Here is a 20,913-nt window from a genome sequence, read left to right as displayed (position 1 = left end):
AAAATTATAATATTTTTTTATTTTAAAATAATTTTTTTTTATTTTTTAATTAAAATGTATTTTTTTGTTTTGGTATTATTTATTATAGTTTTTTTTAGAGTTAAACTATAAAAATTTTAACTAATATTTTAAGATGTATTTTTTCATCATATTAATACGCAAAAAATTGCAATCTATAGTACTTTTCATATAGTTTTAGAATATCTAATTATTTTTTTTAAATATCGAATTAATGTAATCTAATTTAACTTTGAAAATTAATCAAATTGACTCTCGAAAAGCACACCATGACAAATAATTCCAAACGGAGAGAGTAGTACTAAAGTTAAAAGGGCAAAAATACTATAAAAGGTGAAATAACATAGAGAAAATATCATTTTGATAAAATTCTGATCAAATTTTTTGACCAAAAAAAATTTTCGTTTAAATTTTACGGTGCGTTTGAAATGACAAAAAATATTATCCCAAAAATATTCACGTTATTTAAATTTATGAGATGAGATAGGGAAAGAGGCGACGGTTTAAGAGTGGCGAGTGATAGATTGCAAAGACGAATTTAAGATTTAAATTTTATGAATTTAATATTTAAAATTCTTAGCATAAAATTTATTATATTTTTTATAGTATAAATTCGTATTTTGATAAATTTTATATATAAATTTATGCTCCGTATCAAAATATCAGATTAAATGGATATGAGACCATACATTGGATCCGCCCCTGTGAAGGGTTTGGAATGTTAGTTGAATGGGAATGGGATAACGATTTCGAAATGTTATTTATAAAATTTATTTTTTCTGGTTCAATTATTAAAATTATTTATTTTATTTTTAAAGAAAATAAAAGATACTTTTATATATCAGCCAAGTTAACTTAGAAATATATATATATATATATATATATATATATATATACTATTACTCATAATCAAGTAACAAAGTTTATAATCGAAAGACATGTATCTTGTATTTATCGATATAATATTTTTTGAACAGTTGTAAGTCTCTCCACTTTCCTTCTCATTTCTTGGTACTTTGGTGGTTCAAATCGATAAAAATGAAATAACGGATAATGTTGCTTTTTTTTTAATTGAAAGTTTTGAATTTGAGTTTGAATATGAAACTTGTTATAGAAAACGTTACTAGCTGAATAAAGTTTTATTTGACACAAATTTGAATTAATTGAAATTTAATATAGATATCGCACAATCGGAAAATAAATGAAAGGTTTTGTTGGATAAAAGTATATATGAAGAATATGCAATATAGTCTTTGATAAATGATAGTAGTACCTAATAATAATTCAATTTTTCTTTACCTTAATAATTGGCTATTGAAAGGCCAAAAAAGGTTGATTGGACACTTCTATTATGGTGAACTTTTGTGACATGTGAAATTATTTTTTTCATTAAATGACATGAATGCAAGATGTATATTATTATGGAATATATATAGACATATAAAAGATATGAGATAAGTATTTTTAACAAAATTTCACCTGTCAAATTATGTCATATAAATTAAAAATATACAGAGTAATTATAAGTTTAGGTCTTGTCGGTGTAACATCCTACTAGTCAACGAAAGACCTAGGATTAACTTTGAAGGAGACTTCATAGTCGAAATGCAGAAGCAATTTGATTAACTGTAATCGCAAGACGTAAGTCTCAACTTGTAATCGATTAGCGACCGACTTCAAGAAAGTGAAGGAAACAAAGCCTGTGATTTGTGATTCAACTCCATCTTTTTAATTTTTTTTTATAATAAATAAAAAAAATTACAAATTGCTTTACAAACAAATCAGGAACACATGCAAAAAGAAGAAAAGAAAAAGACTGAAAATAGAAAGTGCCAAAAAGGAAAGTGGGCCACAAAGCTAAATGGGCCGAAAAATCACATCAGGCCTGACTCATAAAGTGAAGGGAAACTTACTTAAATATACTATATTAAAAAAATATTTACCATTTATAGCAATAATATTTTTATTTCACCTGATCACTTTTAATTCATTTATAATACAAGTTTAATACATATTTCAAAGAACAATTTATTATTCACATATAATATAAATTTTATTGATGAATAATACATTTATCACACATTTTAATACACTTATAATACAATGTGACAATTTTTTACCAAACAAACATGATATATTTCAAAAAACAATTATAATTCATATATATTGCATACATAATTCACTTTTAGTACATATTACAGATTTAACAAAACATTGCTATAAATGGTAATAAACAAAAAGTATCGCTAAAATCAGTAATTATTTTATGTTATTTCCAACTACTAAAAAGATATAATTAGTTTGTTTATTACTAAGATAAATAAAATAAGAAAATATACTCAAATCGTATTTTAATTTTCTAAAATGATAATTAACTATCTATTTTTAATAAGAACGATAATATACCCAACTTAATTAATGTCTGAAGCTAGAATCTAAATAAGAAAATATACTCAAATCATATTTTAATTTTCTAATATAATAATTAACTATCTATTTTTAATAAGAACGATAATATATCCAACTTAATTAATGTCTGAAGCTAGAATCTTTCTTTTTTTTTTCCATTTTATTTTTTTATTATAATGACTTGGCAATCTCTTAGATCTTGAAATGCCAAAAAAGTACTAATATATGAAAACATTTTTTATTAATACCCCCAAAAAAGTACAAACACAAGACACTTTTTTTTCTTTTGGGACCAATTTTTTTAATTTCATTTCTTATGCTACATATAAATTTGACTACTTCTACAAAGTGCAGCTGCCTAGAATTTAGTTCATCTCTTAAAAATAATTAAAAAAAATTCTAGAGACAAAAACATTTAATAGAAAATGCTATGAGTTATGTTATTTTTCTTTTTAGTTCGTTTAAAAAAGAACTCTTTAATTCTAATTTTCACGTATTATATTTAAACTAGAAGACTAAAGAACGTTTCATTTTTAGTTTAAGATTATAAAATTAAGCAAACAAACAAATTAAGACGAAATGAATATGCTCCCTCCGTTTAAAAAAGAATGACCTTATTTAAAAAGAATGATCTTTTTCCTTTTTTGACAACACTTTAACTTTAACTTTTCACGTGATATGTTTAAGACCACAAGATTAAATGATATTTTGGTACATTTGATATAACTTTAAATTAGAACCACAAGATTAAAAAGTCTTCTTTCTTTTTTCTTAAACTCCGTTTTAAATCAATTTATTCCAATTTTTTTGAAACGAAGAAAATATAATTTATGTTTGATAAATTAGTTGAGATGTGCGTAAACTTGATAAGAAGCATAAGAGTTTGTCCAACCAATAGAAAGTGACAAATGAAGTATGGTCTCTCTTCACTGTCATTTGTTCTAGTGTTTATTAACTGTCACATCATTTCAGCCTTAGTATAAATTTAGTCTCTTTGGCAATTGTTAGAAGAAGAATAGTTGGTGAAGTTTGTCTCTTAAGTTATCTGATTAAGAAAAAAAAAGAAGAAGAGCATTTTGTGTTTTACTTCAATTTGAAGGTCTCTATGTATTTTTCTTCCTTGTGTTGAACTTCTTTTGTAAAACAGGTACTTCCCAATTCAAGATTCTTGATTACTTTTAGTTAAAACTCTCGTTTACCGTAGATTTTGAAGTTGAAACTTAAACATTTGAGCTTATGAAGTTGTGTTTTTGGATGTGCATTTTACTTGATCCAAAATGAAGTTTTTATTCTAATTGTGTTAATGAAAAAACAATAATTGGAGTACTCACTTTTAGTTAGTTCTTGAAATTTATTTAGAGGTGATTATGTCATTCTTTATCATTTGTGTGATTATATTGGATTTGTTTTTGTTGTTGTTGTTGTATATAATGATACATTAATGTACTTATGTGTTTTGTATTTCTCAAGATTTTATCTTTTGATTAGGACTTCAAGTTACTAAATTGAGTATGTAAAATTATGAATCCATCTTTTTATGTTGATTAGTTAAGCATTTTGTTTAATTGTTTGGCTTTTGGTATCTGTTATCATCTGTTGTTTACTTATGTTGCTGATGTTATGTTTCTTGCCTGTATGCTTTGCACTGCTTTCCTATTAGTTGTCGTGTTTTTTTGCCGAGGGTCTTTTGAAAACAGCCTCTCTATCTCTACGAGGTAGAGGTAAGGTCTGCGTACACTTTATCCTCTTAAAACACCGTACTTTGTGGGAATTCACGGGGTAATGTTGTTGTAAATTCGATGGATACAGAGTTTGATGTTGTCTTACTGAAATTTCATTTCAGCTGAAGTAGTGAAGAAGTGGCAACTAGAGTGTTTTCAAGAAGGCTGAAAAAAGTGTACATTTCTCAGTTCTTTTTAGTCCTTTTTTGGTGATGGAAAAACATTTAGGACTTAAAAATCTTCTAGTTTTGCTTGTTTTATTGCTCTCAATTAGCATCTCAGAGCAACTACAATCTTCTTCACAAGCAAATATTTTATCGAGGATTCGTAATCTTCTGAACTATCCAAGTGTTTTGAGTAATTGGAACAATGATACTGATTTCTGTAACACTGAGCCAAGTTCATCTGTTACTGTTATCTGTTATGAGGGAAACATAACTCAGCTTCATATAATAGGGAGCAAAGGGGCTTCTCAGTTACATAATTTCTCGATCGATTCGTTTGTCACTACACTTGTTGAGCTTCCTAGTTTGAAAGTTCTAAGATTAGTTTCTCTTGGTTTATATGGACCATTGCCTAGTAAACTTTCAAGACTTTCATCATTAGAGATACTTGACCTTAGTTCAAATTTCTTTCATAGTAACATACCACGAGAAATTTCATCGTTAACGAGCCTCCAGAGTTTGATACTAGATGGAAATAAGTTCACTGGAAGACTTCCAAATGGACTTGGTTCACTTGTTGTTTTGGCAGTTTTGAGTGTAAAGAACAATTCTTTAGAAGGACGTTTACCTGATATGCTCGGAAGTTTACATAATCTTCGTGTACTCTCACTTTCGAGAAATAATTTTACTGGTGATGTGCCTGATCTTAGTGGTGTTAAAAACCTTCAAGTTCTAGACTTGGAAGATAATGCTCTTGGACCGAAATTTCCACAAGTTAGCAGCAAAATCCAAAGCATTGTGTTGAGGAACAATAAGTTCACTTCAGGAATACTGGAGAAAGTTCAATCTTACCATCAGCTTGAACATATGGATATTTCATCAAACAGATTTATGGGGCCATTTCCTCCGTCTTTGCTGTCCTTGCCATCGATCACTTATCTTAACGTTGCAGGAAACAAGTTAACGGGAATGCTTTTTGAAGATAATCAATGCAATGCTGGATTAGATTTTGTAGATCTATCGACTAACCTGTTGAGTGGAAGATTGCCTAGTTGCCTTCTGACTGGTCCTAAGCACAGGATCGTGCGTTACTCTAACAATTGTTTAGCTACCGGAGACAGAACTCAACATCCATTTTCCTTCTGTCGGAATGAGGCGTTGGCTGTTGGTATCTTACCTCATCATCATAAACATATACCAGTTTCAAAGTTGGTTCTTGCTTTGATCATTTGTGGTAGCATCATTGGTGGAGTCGTGCTAGTTTGCGCGACTGTTATAGTAGTAAGAAAATTTCTTGCAAAGATAGCTACACCGAGAAAAACAACAAGATCAATAGTAGAAAATGCAGCATCTACATATACATCAAAGTTATTCACTGATGCAAGTAAGATTCCTCTCTTCTTTCCGTCTTAGCTTTGAAGTTTGAAGCATAGTACGATAACATTGGCTTACCTGTGCACGAAATACACAATAGGAAGGCGAAAAAAGCCTAAATATACGAAGTTTCTTTTGATTCCTAGTTACTACTGATTTTCCATCTTGTGTTTTCTTCTCCGTTTACAAGAGTATGTTACTCGAACAATGAAGCTGGGATCACTTAGTCTTCCATCTTATCGGACCTTTTCATCAGAAGAGCTTAAGATAGCAACAAACAACTTTGATGCAGCAACTTTTATAGGCAACAGTTCTGATGATCAGGTGCTTTTCAAGAATCACCATGTACCTTGCTTTCCTTTCTTAACGTCATAACTGAGATCCTTAACGTTCGTTTGAGAACATTTCATGGTATTATCATCCTTCATTGTTTCGACACCACAAATGAGTCAGAACCTTGCGACCTATCAAACATACTCAGTTGCCTTAGAATTCTTAATCTGTTATGTTGAACTATAGCTTATCCGTGTTTTAGAAGATCTTCTATCATGTTACTAGTCGTTCATTTTCTTAGACGAGGGGATAACAAACAGTATGGTATGATACCACTTCTTCGTCGAGATCCATCTAGAGTTCATTAGTATACATACACTTATGTGATATTCATGTCTGCGCTAATGTAACAGCTAAATAAGTAAACTACATATATTATATGACAGACTTAGTGAAGTATGGAGGTTAAAGACTCATAAACTTACTGTTTTTTTTTTTGGATTCAGATGTACAGAGGTCAGCTGAAAGATGGTTCATACATAACTATAAGATGCCTGCAAACGAAACGAAAAAATAGCAGTCAGAATTCCATGCATCATATAGAATTGATGTCAAAACTCAGACATAATCATCTGGTGAGCACTCTTGGACACTGCTTCGAGTGTTACTTGGATGATTCGAGTATTAGCAGGATATTTCTCATCTTTGAGTATGTATCAAATGGTACCCTAAGAAGCTGGATCTCCGGTAAATACTCAACAAACATCTATACATATCGCTCCCAATATTGCAGTACAACAGTAATGTGTTATTCGATTCTGCAGATGAACATGCTAATGGAAGACTAACGTGGACACAACGTATAGCAGCTGCTATAGGAGTAGCAAGGGGAATGCAGTTTTTGCATACTGGAAATATACCTGGTGTGTTTTCAAATAACATAAAGATAACAGATATCTTGTTGGATCAGAACTTTGTTGCCAAAATTTGCAGCTATAATTTGCCTATTCTGGATGAGAATGTAAAGGAGCTGAAGAGTATAAGGTATGCCTAACTGCTCCAAATTTAAGTTGCTCCGACTCTCCAAAAATGTTGCCATACACATATCGGATCCTCCAAAATGCACTACTTTGAAGGATCGACATTTTTGAAGAGTCCGAGGCTCCAATAGTAGCTTGTTCAGTTAAATCATGTGTACTATGAAGATCAACATAATTAACTAATATAAAAGTTGTATTAGTTTCTTACTTCTAACTAATCCACAGGGCTAATTATGAAGAAAAATTGGTTGTATATGATTTTGGAGTAATATTATTGGAGATAATTAGTGGGAAGCAGATAAATACCAAGAATGAAGTGAGAGTTATACAAAATCAGGTATGATTCAACACTTCTTTTCACTCTTCACAACAACCATGTCTCAATCTAACGTAAGTTAAGATCAGCTATATGAATTCTCACCGACTCTTTTACTCTTCATGTTATGAGAAGTTACAAGAGAGCATAATGTCAAACGCAATGTCAAGAAAGGATGTGGTTGATCCAGCAATTAGAAATTCGTGCTCCGATGAATCATTGAAGACGATGATAGAGATATGTTGCAGGTGTTTAGAACAATATACAGAAGATATACCCTCAATTGAAGATGTAATATGGAATTTGCAGTTTGCTGCTCAAGTTGAGGATTCATGGAGAAAAGACTCATCAAGTAGTGATGCCTCTCCAATTTCACATCTCTACAACTTGTCGCGCAATAGCAATAGCAATAACAATAGCAATAGCATGTCTGTTTGACAAGCTATTTCTAACATGGATAACTAATCTCGATACTATTATTTCATCATGTGACAAGAATAACTAAACTAACAATCTATGTAATAATGTTCTTTGCAGAGCTTATACAAAAAGGTAAGTTTTAATACAATCTTCTTTCTAACAAACAGATGCCATAGCAATCTCCTTGTGTATATACCAACCCAGCCTTTATAGTAACCTAGATATTACAAGAGAAACATATAGCGCAGAAACCTATATTAGACGTGGACGATAGAAAACAAAAATAAAGGAATGCAAAGAGGGACTACTAGTTAATGGAAAAGGGAAGCAAATGATTTTTCGGACAGTAGAAACAGACTATCTATTCGTTTGCAGGAGGAGTTTCCATTTTCTGAACTTGAGGGGCTGTCACTGCTACTAAGCTAAGATCAGATGAGTTCGAATCTCCAGATCTTTCACGGATCTCTCGGTACTCCTGGCATATGGCACATAAGTGGCAGAAAAAGTGTGTGGCGAAATCTCCACATGGAGCTTCCTGCATATATATCAGGACATACAAAATTGTTAAATGCAGAAATACTGATGCAAGCAGTTTTCATCATTCCATTCAGGCATGGAACCATAATGTTATCGTAGAACAGAAACGGGAGCAGGAGCTAATGGGAAGAGAGGAAGGTGAAGAATTAAGAATTCACGGTAACTGGTTATAAATGCTGCAAACCCATCCAATAACAAACTCAAAACTAAAATTTCTAACTTGGACGTCATCTCAATGTAAACCAAACAGAATAGGAAACTAAAGTCTGTTCTCTTTCTGAATGGAGTCCTAATTTTGCTGATTTCAAGTTGATAGTTTATCTAACTGAAGCCCACACCTACTTGTTCAGATAAAAGTATAAGCTTCTCTTCCGTGGAGACGGTTACACATTGTAACTTTTTAATCTTTTGTAGCTTCTACGGATAACATCCGATTCAAAAGAATATATGTGGAATTCTAAGACACTCCTGCTTAATTTTTAGTCTGAATGAAAAGGTTAACTTCAAACTACCATCATAAAAGACTTAATATACCCATCAATATTAATATAATTGAAGGTAAACTTTCAAGCAATCTAACTTAACTCATTTTTCAAATGATTCTTCCTGTTGAATCAATAGAGTATGCTAAACCACATTCTCATCCATGTACACTATTAACAGCAAAACAACAGAGATGACTACCTGAAGATTGTACTTTGATCTCAATGTCTTTCGATAGCCACAGGCATAACATGCAACAAAGCAACCAGGCAAACCCAGAAGAATGCCTTCAGTTAAGAAGCAGCAAATTGTGTTGAAAAAAGCCCACAAAATAAAGTGAGTTGTACATGATCCCATCAAGGTTCCTGACCCCAAGAAGTCCGCATTTTTTCCAAACAGAAAGCAAGGGCAAAGAAGTCCAATAAAACCTGTGCTTAAAATTTGAAATTAGAGCTAACTCAAGGTTGTCAATCAACATCTAATGTCATTTCGTACAACAAAAGAGCCATTGCTTAGCAACATATGTTGAAATTTTATAATAAAGACACATAATTAACCCTCAAAAGAGAAGTTTCACAATCACACTTCCATCTTATTGTATGTTCAGAAAGAAAGGAATGACTGATCTAGGCCAATCGGCACTGCTGAAAACCAGTTTCGGGAAATTCTGGCAGTTATATTATTTATTACTTCACGAAATGACTAACAGTGAGACGACAAGGGGGAGTGAATTGCAAACAATCTAGAAACAGAATGGAAGCAGTGTTGACTGTTAAAGAAATGCATGATTGTTATCCAGAACTCTCTGGAATTATACTACACAGTACACTGGGTATGTTGTTGTTCATAAAATATATACATATATCCTTTTGGTATACTTTTGTCCCAGCAAAAGAGCACCAACAAGGTTCTGTGTACACATATAGCGTACGAAAACTCAGATACTCCTTTATAAATGCAGGGCTCTGAGGAACTCTAGCAAGGCACTTAAAGTCATACACACTTAAGCATGTTATACCAAAAATCATAAAAAGTACAGGCACTTCTAAGTTGCTAAGTCTATGGACTAGTTTTGCAAATTTGGTAAGAATATGCATTTTGAAGGGCATACCAACTTCAAGCTAAATTTTCAACGAAGAAGCATATAAGAGCAGAGTAAATACTTCATTCCACTATAGAGCCTGAGAAAAAATCAATTAAATGTATAGCTTATAATAGCTTCCATCGTGGTGCACTCAGAGTTTTATCATGTTTTCCATCTAATAAGATAAGAGGATAATTAATCTTGAATCTTATTTTACTACCCAAAAATGCACCTTTCATTCACTTTTTTCCCTTCTCATAAAGCAAGATCACAGGGACGAAAGTAGCGTACAGCTCTGTGGATCATCAAAACAGGCACAGATTCCAGAACTCCACTGAGCATGGTCATCTGTTTTGCTCTGTTGAATTTCTTCCGCAGTAGAAACTTGTTGTACTTCTGCATCCGACTGATCCAGAGGAATATAAGGTGGAGGTGAATAATTCTTGTGCCCTACCATTATTAGTTAGGTGTAAACACCAACCTGCAGCACAAATTCAAGAGAAAGCAAGAAATATCAATAAAGAACAAGCGAGTTACACATAAACATCCAATCAGTTCTCTGATTACATCAAGGACAGTTACTTTCTGATGAAGCTATAACTCATCTGACTTTGATTCAAAAGAAAAGAAACACACTCACAGATATTGACTGGAAAGATAAAAAAAGCAAGATGCTTAACATTACGAAATCCATTCTAAGTTATTAAACTGAAAAGTGTTTACCAACAAAAATTTAGCACTGAGTTAAAACCAAATTGCAGGTTGACTCCACTAGGAATGACAATTAGTTAATCATGTAATGCTTACGATTAAGTATTTACAACTTTCAATTATAGGTGTTCTTGAACCCAATTTGTGCACTTCCTTTTTCTTTTCTTTTTTTGACCTTGTAAACACAAAAGGAAGCTTTCCTAGTGCTTGCTTGTTTTAAAATGTAAAACATCTGACATCCAAAAAGGTGTATCCTAGTGGTCCATGGAACTAGAACAACGACGAGGGTTCAAATCCTAAGAAGCGAAAAAGCTAGCTCATTTTTTCATATACCAAAGTCGTGTGGGCAATAGGTCAGCAAACTCTTCCTGGAGGATTACTAGATTATACGAAGGTATGCAAATTAAGTATTTCCCATACAACTAAAAATCCTAGCTCATTAAAGATTTAAGTAGATATTTAGAGATATCAACTACAATTAGATTTCCAAACTTTCAATTCATATAAATAGAGTCCGAGCCAGCTTGCTTGCACCTCAACTAAAATTACGAAACATCTACTACCTCCTATCAATACAAGTACCAGATAACTATATCCACTAATGTTTGGACATATGGGAAGACATCACCTAATACTATTACTCTTGGAGCCTCATGGTTCTCAAAACAATTCATTGACCATTAGCCCACCGCCTCACACCCTTGGTGCAACTATTCAGATTTTCTTTAATCAGTAACTATTAACCGTAGCCATTTCTGATTTTAAAAAATCAGACCAGATGCACCTGATACCTGTTGCTGATGGGAAGTGACACGTATTTCGTGAAATTAGTCGAGATGCATTGACCCAGACGTTATCAGCAAAACTAAAATGTGGTGTATGGTAATTAGAAGGATCTGACAAATGATTAGAAATTCATTACAGTACGTTTCAATTTCTCTGTCGGCCTTAATTTCTTTTCATTTTCTTCAAAAAATTGATTAGCAAACTTCAATGCAATTATTACTCAGATCTCAACTATAGAACCATGACAAATAACGACGTAATATCCAAATTCAAGCTTCATTCATGCAGTGCAAACGAAATTAGACATTGAATCAACATATCTATAATTTTTTTCGTCTATTTTAACGCTAAGAATCATTTGGGATGAGGTTTTCGTTTTTTTTTTTGCTCGTAAGAGAAAATAAAAAGGCAAAATCTGGAGGAGAAAGAGACAGACCGGAACTTACAACTCGATGTCGCCGGATATAAGGATATTGCTGAGTATTTCGCCGGAGAAAGAGATCGCCGGGCAATGGACTTCACCGGAGAATAGAGAATCAAAGGACAAAAAGTGGCGTTTTGTTTCTAAAAGAAAAACTAAAAAAAAACAATACTTTTTCAGTTTCTAGAAAAAAGTGAACTTTTTAAAAGGTTAAACTTTTTTTTCAAATATTTATATTGTTTATTTAAATATTTAAATTATGATTTATTTTAATTGAATATTTTAACATTTTTTTTAACACAAAAATATTTTTCTCACACACTTTCATTTTAAATTTTAGAAAAACTTTGACATGTTCTTAGATGTCAATTACATAATAAATTGATCACGTTAAACACGTTATCTTTTTTATTTGTATGTTTTAGCCTCAGTATGTTGGAAATATAATTTGCATATTTTCGATTAAAGGCGACAGATATAATAAAATAAAAGGACATATAATTTTATATTAAATAAACTTTTTAATATAAATATATTATTTGAAAAAAAAATATTAAGTTAAATTGAATTCATAATCGGGCTTCTAGCTCCTCCGATTAAAATAAAATAGGAAATTGATGGCAAGAACAAAGAAAGAATTAAGTTGTTAAAATGCAGTATATGTTTTGATTGTATTTAAGCCCCTGATATTGCAACATGCGTAAAATATATTTCTAAGTTCTCGTCAAATTTTATGATTTTTTATTAAGAATCTCATGCTTCTATGGATCTTGAGACCGCTTGTTATGTCATGTGGTAGATCGATAATGTATATATTTAAGTTCAGTTATCAAGTAAAAAGATATTTTCAAGATTGTCAGTAATCAAGTTCGAAATTAACAATTCACGTTAAATTAAAAGTGTTTTTAATACTTTTTCTCATATTATTATTAAGGGCAACTTTCACATATAGCAAATAAAAATTTCATATTTGTATGCTATAGCAAAATTTGCATAATTGTATTCTATAGCAAACATAGAAATTGTATAATTCGCTATACATATACAGTTGAAGCAAATTGTATAAAACGAAGTGTATAAAACAAGAAAGAGAAAGACAATTGGGCAGAGAACTGTATAAAAAGCAAAGTGTATTATTATAAGTGTATAGAATGACTATATCCAATTTGAATTTCTATAAAATGAGAAAGAGAGAAATACAAAAAAGACTTAACAAGGAATATACAATTGAATCGAATTGTATAAAACGAGAAAGAGAGAAATTAGATACAATTTGAAAATTGTATAAAACGAGAAAGAGAGAAAGGTAAAAGAAACTGGGCAGGGGAGTATTTTTATTATATAATTATAAGTGCATAGAACGAAAATATATGTACTTGCATGTGCATATAAAATTTTCTCATGCTTTATACAAACAGAAACGCAATTTATACATTTCGCTTCTGTTTGTATAAGTGAGAAAGGCGAGGGTGACGAGCGAGATTTGGGAGAGTGGCGAGCGAGATCTGTAAGAGAGGAGAGAGGGGAACAAAATTATATGTATTAATACAATTTTCTCTGTTTTATACAATTAGAAACAATTTTTATACACCTGTATTTGTATAAAAAGTGAGGAAGCGAGCGAGAGATTGGAGGAGAGCGGCGAGCGAGATATTTGGCAGAGAGGCGTCTGATAATTTTTCGCAAACGTTTGCTATAGAGACAATAAAATCAAATCCTAGCTACTCTATTTAATTTACGTTATTAGTTTGCTATTATATATAATTTTTCCTATTATTAATTACGAAATCAGACTAGCCAGGAGAGAAACACATACAAATCTGAAAAAAGAAACTTCTAATATCTCACTTATTGATATAAATATATATAAATATATATAAATATAAATATATAAATATATATATATATATTAATTATATATTTATTTTATATTAATTAGAGTATATGTAAAATATTACTTGTTTTTCCCCCCTTCAATTTAGTCCTTTTTCAAGCATGTAATAAAAAAATAATCAATTATGGAGTTCTTTTTTTTTTTTTGGTTCAATTTTCTTTAATTTGTATCGTTATAATTCTCCTCATGTGATTTTAGTTTATATATATATATAAAGAACTCCATAATTGATTATTTTTTTTATTACATGCTTGAAAAAGGACTAAATTGAAGGGGGGAAAAAACAAGTTATATTTTACATATACTCTAATTAATATAAAATAAATATATAATTAATATAAATATATAATTAATATAAGTAGCATCATTCAATTATTCTTGGGCTTTGGTCATCCTTTCGTCGGCCCATCATGATAGTCTGCCAAATCCATTCTCCTTGCTACTTCTACGTCACTCTCATCAATCTGTTTTGATACCTAAAGTAAAAAATATATAATTTTAAATATATTTTTATATAATTAAATCCAATAACATAAAAAGGTAACGTGAGTAAGGATCGTATGTGATACTATAAAAATAAGGTAAGAGATGAGATACGTTGGATGATGAGAAGAACACAATTAATAACTATATAAAATATCACTTATTATGAAACTTTTTCGTACTTTCATTGAAAAAATAATTTTAAGAAACTTTTTTTCACCTTTAAATATAAATTAACATATGGTATATTTAAATAATATAATCTTGGGTAAAAAATTAGGTAATGCTAAATGGCCAGTACTTTATGATATTTTTTATTTAAAAATAATTTTTTTTCTTTTGTAATTAACAAGTATCAAAGTTAAAAAAGCAGAGGCGGAGCCAGAATTTTCGATAAGGGGTTCAAAATAGACATACGAAAAAGCCGTAGGGGGTTCGACATCTACTATGTATACCAAAAAAATCATTTTAACCATATAAAAATAATATAATTTTCTGCCGATAAGGATTCGGATAAACCCCCTATAGAGGCTCCACCACTGATTAAAAGGATAAAAATATTCAAAAAGACAAAATAACATAAGTAAAATACCATTCTAATAAAATTTTATGACTAAAAAGATTTTTCCAATTTCTTTTATTACATGCATGTTGAAATATAAAATAATTAAACAACAAAAAAAATATGCATATTGAGACATAATATTATTAATAAATTACACATTTTTTTTAGAATAATGCATGATTAGCTCCTAATCTCATCATTAACTCTATTAATGATTGTTTTACAAGAGAGAGTGGGAACCTGAGCTGTTAAATCGTAGATAGAAATTTCATCAATGGATTCCTTGAGAATTTCTGACAATTCATATATGAAATAAAAATAAAAATAAAAATCGAATTAGTTTTATTAATTTAACTCAAAATTACACATAGATATAAAAAAAGATGAAAAAAAAAAAGCAAGACACATATAAATACATATACTAATATGACAATTGACAATATATACTCTTTATGTAAGAATATAATTTCGTTAATTTAAAATCACAACATTTCAAATTCAAATTTAACATCGATTTCAGCCTATTCTCTTTAGCTTATAGTCTATAGACAAAAGTAAATTATCCCAAAAATCTTTTATATGACTTGTTATAACATCATTTTATCACTTTCATAAGTTAACTTCTTTATATATTAGATTAAGTATTTGATGTTTTTTCTTTCGAATTCATCAATTTTCTAGATTTAATTCATAGTCTTCATTCAAGCGATGGTACAAAAGAAGCACAAAATGAAATCAAAGGTTGGGGACAAAAAAAGAGTCGAGTTGATCAGACTCAATGACAGAGAAAAGTAAGACGAAATTAGAATTTCGAACTAGAAAAAAAAGGTAATAATGCTATGTTTATCATATTGATTACTATCGATAAAGAAAAATCTTTCTAAATCACTTCGTATTAGTGAGACCCTTCAAGCATCCAAAATATATCAGGAATGAAAATGTTGTTCAACCGTTGATTTGTGATAAAATTATTTAATTTTTACGCTGATGAAAAATTAATTATAAATACCTCGTAAAATTAGTTGATGCATGCAAACTGAGCAAAGATGAACAATAGTAGAATGTACAAACCAACTTTTTGCACCATTTTTTTTTCAATGATCAATTAATTTAGCAAAACAAATGTTTTCAGAAAACTTGAGATAGGGTGATGTAATTATATAGAAGTTATAAAAATAATTTAGTACAAAAAAAAATAAATTTAAAATTTGAGTAGACTTTTTTACCCACTTGCCTAAATTATTTTTTTGGTCAAATAGTTATGATATTTTCGAATATTTAGACAGCTACATTAACAAAATGGTACCACTAATTAACATGTTTGTTAATTTAATTATTCATATATACTCCATAATAAACTAGTAATCCTGCACTGGTGGCAACCGACGAAAAGAACAATAATAACATATTTAGTATAATTTCATAAGCGATATTTGAAAAAGATAATATATACATAAACTTATATAAGTTAAATATTGTTTGTTTCTAATAAAATTTCGACGCATCTAAAATATATCATGTTGAGTATTAAAAGGAATTAATACAATACTGAAAAAGTCGTATAATAAAAAACAAAGTAGAAGAATAGTGGCAAGAAAAACAAATAAGTAATTAATTAAGTTGTTGAAATTGCGATATTTTGATTTTATTTGTTTTTAAAAGGAAAAATTACGCCGTTAAGCAAATTTATATTATTTAGTTACTCACCATAGCTATAACTTGTTATAATTATCATTCGCGATTAACATTATACACTAAATAAATGGGCTGACTTCGAGTTTGTATGATTAACCATATTTGTATGTGTATAATTCGCTAGAATATACAACACATTGTATGATATATAATTATCTAATGATATACATATACAATTCACCTCTCTCCCAATTTGTGCCCTCTGTCGCTCACCTCTCTCCTCCCTCTCCATATCTCGCTTGCCATACATACAAATGCATATGTGTAATAAATATACAATATCTAACTGATATACATACAAAATTCACCTCTCTCCACTCTCCTCCCTCTCCCAATCTCCCTCATCTCTATCCTCCCTCTCTCAATCTTGCTCGCCTCTCTCCCGCCTCTTTCAATCTCGCTTGCCATATATACAAATACATATGTATAATATATAATTATCTAACCGGTATACACATACAATTCACCTCTCTCCCAGTCTCGCTCGCCTCTCTCCTCCCTATAACATGTATCTACGAATTATAATTATCAAACTATAGCTATGGAGAGTAATTATGCTAGTTTTGAAGGACATATATGAAAGTTTCTCGTTGTAAATTTTACATTTGAGAAAAAGAGCTAAATAAACAATGAAAAAAACATAAAAGTAATATTATTAGTACTTTCTTTATCTAATAATAGTTGTCTACTATTGACTTGACATAGAGATTAAGACGTAAACAATAAAAGTAATTTTACCAAATCACTCTTATTAAATACAAAATAATTTAAACATTGAAAATGAATAATATATAACAACATGAATAAAATATACATAAAATGACAAATTATTCATTTATTTTATGAACTTGACAAACATTATTCGACATTTTAAAACAGTATAACATACAAGTAAAAACGAACGGACAAAATAATATTATCCTAAGGTTGTGGGGTTGATGGTACTCTTCTCCGCACCCAAGAATAGTCTAATGTCAAATCCATTCTCCTTGCTATAGAGAACTCTGCATCATCCACTTCTATATAGCTCTCATCCTATATATGAAAAAAAAAATTGCCACATTGTTTGATACGTAAATAAAAAATATTATTTTAAATAATTTATATAATTTAAATAAATATGATAAAATGTGGAGGTGAAAATATAATTGTGAGCGTTATTAGGCTTAGAGTGAAGATGAATGTGTTGGAGGGTGCATGAGGAAGACATGATCACTAACAATATGAAATATTATTTTTGGAATTTGTTTTTTTTTATCTTCGTTAGAAAGTCATTTCTTATTTTTTTAATAAATTTACTAAGAATAATATTTTCAAAGATTTTGACTAATCGAACATGAAAAAATATACATATTATGTCTATTTTGACAAATACACATACACATATTAATACGTAATATTATTAATTAATTACATTTAAAAATAAATACTCCCTTCGTTCCATTTATGTGACATTTTTCGCATTTTGAGATTCAAACAAATCTATTTTTTATCGTAAGTTTTTCATTTTAACATTTTGAATTATCACTTATTGTAACTTATAATTCTCTTTACGTAGTATACAAATATATAATTTCATTTCAAAAATTTTAAAGATTTTCATGTGCAAATTGTATATTCAATAAAAGTTAAACTGTTTGACCCTCAAAAAATAAAAAATATCACGTAAAATAGGATAGAAGAAGTACGATGCATGACTAATTAGCTTCTAATCTCATCATTAACTCTATTAATGATTGTTTTACAAGAGAGAATGGGAACCTGCTGGGCCGGTAATTCATAGACAGAGGTTTCATCGATAGATTCCTTGAGAATTCCTGTCCATGCATATGTAAAAATTAAAATCAAAAGCACCTATTTATAACGGTTCTGTGAATTTAACTGAATTCATTAAATTATTGGCTCAAAATTATATATAGATATACAAAATATAAATAAATCAGGACACAATATACGTATATTTATACGACAATATTTTATGCTTCGTCAATTTACAATCATAGCGGTTCAGGTTTAAATTCCAACGAAGGCCTATTCTCTTTAGCCTATAGTCTTATTGATAAAAGTAAATTATTTCAAAATCTTTTTACATGACTTGTTATAATATCGTATCATGATAAGTTTGGACTAATTATATATATACATTAGACTAATTATTTGACGCTTTATTTTTCTTTGAAACTCATGAATCTAGATGATTCTAGATTCATGATCTTCATTTAAGCAACCGTAAAAAAAAAGGAACGAAATAAAGCTGGAGGCCGGAGGACAGAAAAAAGAGTCGAGTTAATCAGGGAGAAACAAAATGAAATTAAGATTTGATAAAAAAGAAATAAGGCTATGAATATCATTCAATCACGATTTATAAAAAAAGAATCTTTCTAAATCATCATTTCGTGTCAACAAAGCCTAGTTAATTTCAAGATCCAAAATATGGTGATTGAACATGTTGTTCGATTTAATATTTATTGTGAACAAAGGTAATTAATAAATAAATACCTCGTAAAATTAGTCAAATACATGCAGAGTCTTTTATATATATGTATAGTTGCTATATATATGAATTAACTTAATGAAAACTTACTTGATGATGAGGCAGTTGAAATGATAGTAGCAAAGATGAACAATAGAAGAAGGTACAAACCAACTTTTTGCACCATTTTTTTTCAATGATCAATTAATTTTAGCAAAATAAAAGTTTTTAGAAGACTTGAGTTGGGGTGATTTAATTATATAGAAGTTATAAAAATAATTTAATACAAGAAAAAAAATTAAAAATTTGAGTAGACTTTTTTACCCACTTGCCTAAATTAATTTTGTCTCATAGTTGTGACATTTTCGAATATTTAGACAGCTACTGGCACCACTAATTAACATGTTTCTTAATTTATATTTATAACTACTTTATTTTTTTTATTTTTTTTAAAATAATAACATATTCGATATAATTTTACAAGTGATTTGAAAAGAATAGTACATGTACGGTCCAACTCCCATTTTATAAAGCTAGAGGTAGTTTATTTACAATAGATTCTCGTCAGGGGCGGAGCTACCTTGGTACAAGAGGGTTCATTCGAACCCCATTCGATCGAAAATTATACTTTATATATGGTTTAAATAATATTTTATGTATATATAGTAGATGTTGAATCTTCTTCGACTATTCCGTGTGTCTAATTCTATGAATTTTGAACCCCCTTATTTAAAATCCTAAATATCGCTCAATCAAAACGTAATACCATGCAATACCAAATATCATGTAATAAAAATGAAGTAGAAGAATGGTGGCAAGAAAAACAAAGAAGGAATTAAGTTGTTGAAATGCAAATGTAAATAATTTAATTATGAGTTTAATACATATTTCATCTTCAAAATTAAGAGTAATTGATTTATATCAAAATCAAATTCATACGTCAAACTTCTAATTTGGCCCTTGCACACTACACATGTGTATAAAAAAATTATGTATACCAGCTTTATCATGTCTAAGTTTAGACGTAAAAAATTTATTCGTACTCGATGTTTATATCAAATCAATATACTACATGATTTAATAAAGTAAAACACATGTAAATTAATTATGATTAAGTAAAATAAACTATTAATTTAAACACATGGTATTCATTTGTTACGTATTATGTATATAATTATTTTATTGTTATTTTCAGCTTGATAAGTATATAGTTATAATTTTCACTTGCCTTTGTCAATACTAACCATCGTTAAATTATTTGGAAATACTATTTTCTTTAATTTTTCACCCTTACAAAATTATATTCATAAAATAATAATATTGTACAAAAATTACAAATTAAAAGGAATTGAACCAACAAAAAATACCTCCATAATCGAATTTTTATTACATGCATGAAAAAGAGATAAACAATGAGAAAACAAGAGACACCAAGTAATTCCTCGAATCGTCTGATATGCAGACTAAATTATTATTTTAAGAATTAAAATGAAATAATCACAGATTTGATGGGACAAAATGAAATATCCTAAAATAAATTTGAGATTATGTTTTTACTATGTTTATATAATTAACGATATAAATTTATCTCAAAATATATCATTTTATCCCGCGTATCGAACGATCCATAAATGTTATTCAAGGTTTTGGTTTATGTTGATCATTTGCTCCAGCATTAGCATAGTCTAACACCAAATCTATTCTCCTTGCTATAGATAACTCTTCATCTGTTAGGTCTGATGCATCCTATATTATATACAAGAAAGAAAAGAATCGAAAATTATAAATAAATTTTATCGAGATATAATATAATTAAGTAATTAAAAATTATATTTCGTATAATCATGTTTAGATAAAAAAATATAATGATCGCATACTTGAACATAATATTATAATCGGCAAATAAGTATTGGGGTTGAAATCTCACTTTCTCCCAACAAGAAAACATATATTCCACTAGACTTTTACAAAAATGAAAATTCGTCGAAAATTTATTCATCGAAAATATATATATATATATATATATATATATATATATATATATAT

General features: G+C 29.4%; 2 protein-coding genes and 1 long non-coding RNA gene across 4 annotated transcripts in view; 1 reads left to right on the top strand and 2 right to left on the bottom strand.

Annotated features, from left to right (window-relative positions):
- Nucleotides 1–3,398: 3,398 nt before the first annotated feature.
- On the top strand, nucleotides 3,399–7,883 carry LOC107002815 (probable inactive leucine-rich repeat receptor-like protein kinase At3g03770). Its single transcript, XM_015200986.2, has 7 exons — nucleotides 3,399–3,574; nucleotides 4,271–5,696; nucleotides 5,877–6,010; nucleotides 6,466–6,706; nucleotides 6,784–7,003; nucleotides 7,225–7,336; nucleotides 7,451–7,883. The coding sequence occupies exons 2-7, from the start codon at nucleotides 4,361–4,363 to the stop codon at nucleotides 7,751–7,753; spliced, it is 2,346 nt and encodes a 781-aa protein (XP_015056472.1). The 5' UTR covers nucleotides 3,399–3,574; nucleotides 4,271–4,360; the 3' UTR covers nucleotides 7,754–7,883.
- On the bottom strand, nucleotides 7,814–11,948 carry LOC107002816 (protein PLANT CADMIUM RESISTANCE 10). 2 transcript variants are annotated; one of them, XM_015200988.2, is made up of 4 exons: nucleotides 11,773–11,948; nucleotides 10,131–10,320; nucleotides 8,957–9,183; nucleotides 7,814–8,270 (listed from the first exon to the last, which is right to left on the bottom strand). In XM_015200988.2, exons 2-4 carry the CDS (start codon nucleotides 10,294–10,296, stop codon nucleotides 8,097–8,099), a joined length of 567 nt encoding a protein of 188 aa, XP_015056474.1. In that variant the 5' UTR covers nucleotides 10,297–10,320; nucleotides 11,773–11,948; the 3' UTR covers nucleotides 7,814–8,096. The 2 variants fall into 2 exon arrangements, with proteins under 2 accessions (XP_015056474.1, XP_015056473.1); XM_015200987.2 differs by having other exon boundaries at nucleotides 11,783–11,948.
- An 8,267-nt stretch (nucleotides 11,949–20,215) lies between these two features.
- The window catches only part of LOC107001842, a 2,080-nt gene continuing 1,382 nt past the window's right edge, over nucleotides 20,216–20,913 (bottom strand). The window contains exon 3 of the long non-coding RNA XR_001454475.2: nucleotides 20,216–20,613. This is a non-coding gene — a long non-coding RNA (uncharacterized LOC107001842). The remainder of the gene's footprint in view (nucleotides 20,614–20,913) is intronic.

This window comes from Solanum pennellii, chromosome 10 (assembly GCF_001406875.1).
Source record: "Solanum pennellii chromosome 10, SPENNV200".
In the NCBI taxonomy this organism is placed as follows: domain Eukaryota; kingdom Viridiplantae; phylum Streptophyta; class Magnoliopsida; order Solanales; family Solanaceae; genus Solanum; species Solanum pennellii.
The sequence above is the reverse complement of the archived record's forward strand: the minus strand, read 5'-3'. Positions and strand labels throughout refer to the sequence as shown.

Bases quoted from the DNA above. Each gene is read 5' to 3' on its own strand.
- LOC107002815 (XM_015200986.2), top strand. From the start codon at position 4,361: ATGGAAAAACATTTAGGACTTAAAAATCTTCTAGTTTTGCTTGTTTTA. The intron at 6,011-6,465 runs GTGCTTTTCAAG...TTTTGGATTCAG, and splicing joins GCAACAGTTCTGATGATCAG to ATGTACAGAGGTCAGCTGAA. The intron at 7,337-7,450 runs GTATGATTCAAC...TGTTATGAGAAG, and splicing joins TGAGAGTTATACAAAATCAG to TTACAAGAGAGCATAATGTC.
- LOC107002816 (XM_015200988.2), bottom strand. From the start codon at position 10,296: ATGGTAGGGCACAAGAATTATTCACCTCCACCTTATATTCCTCTGGAT. The intron at 9,184-10,130 runs GTACGCTACTTT...TTTTAAGCACAG, and splicing joins TTTTGATGATCCACAGAGCT to GTTTTATTGGACTTCTTTGC. The intron at 8,271-8,956 runs GTAGTCATCTCT...ATATATATGCAG, and splicing joins GATCAAAGTACAATCTTCAG to GAAGCTCCATGTGGAGATTT.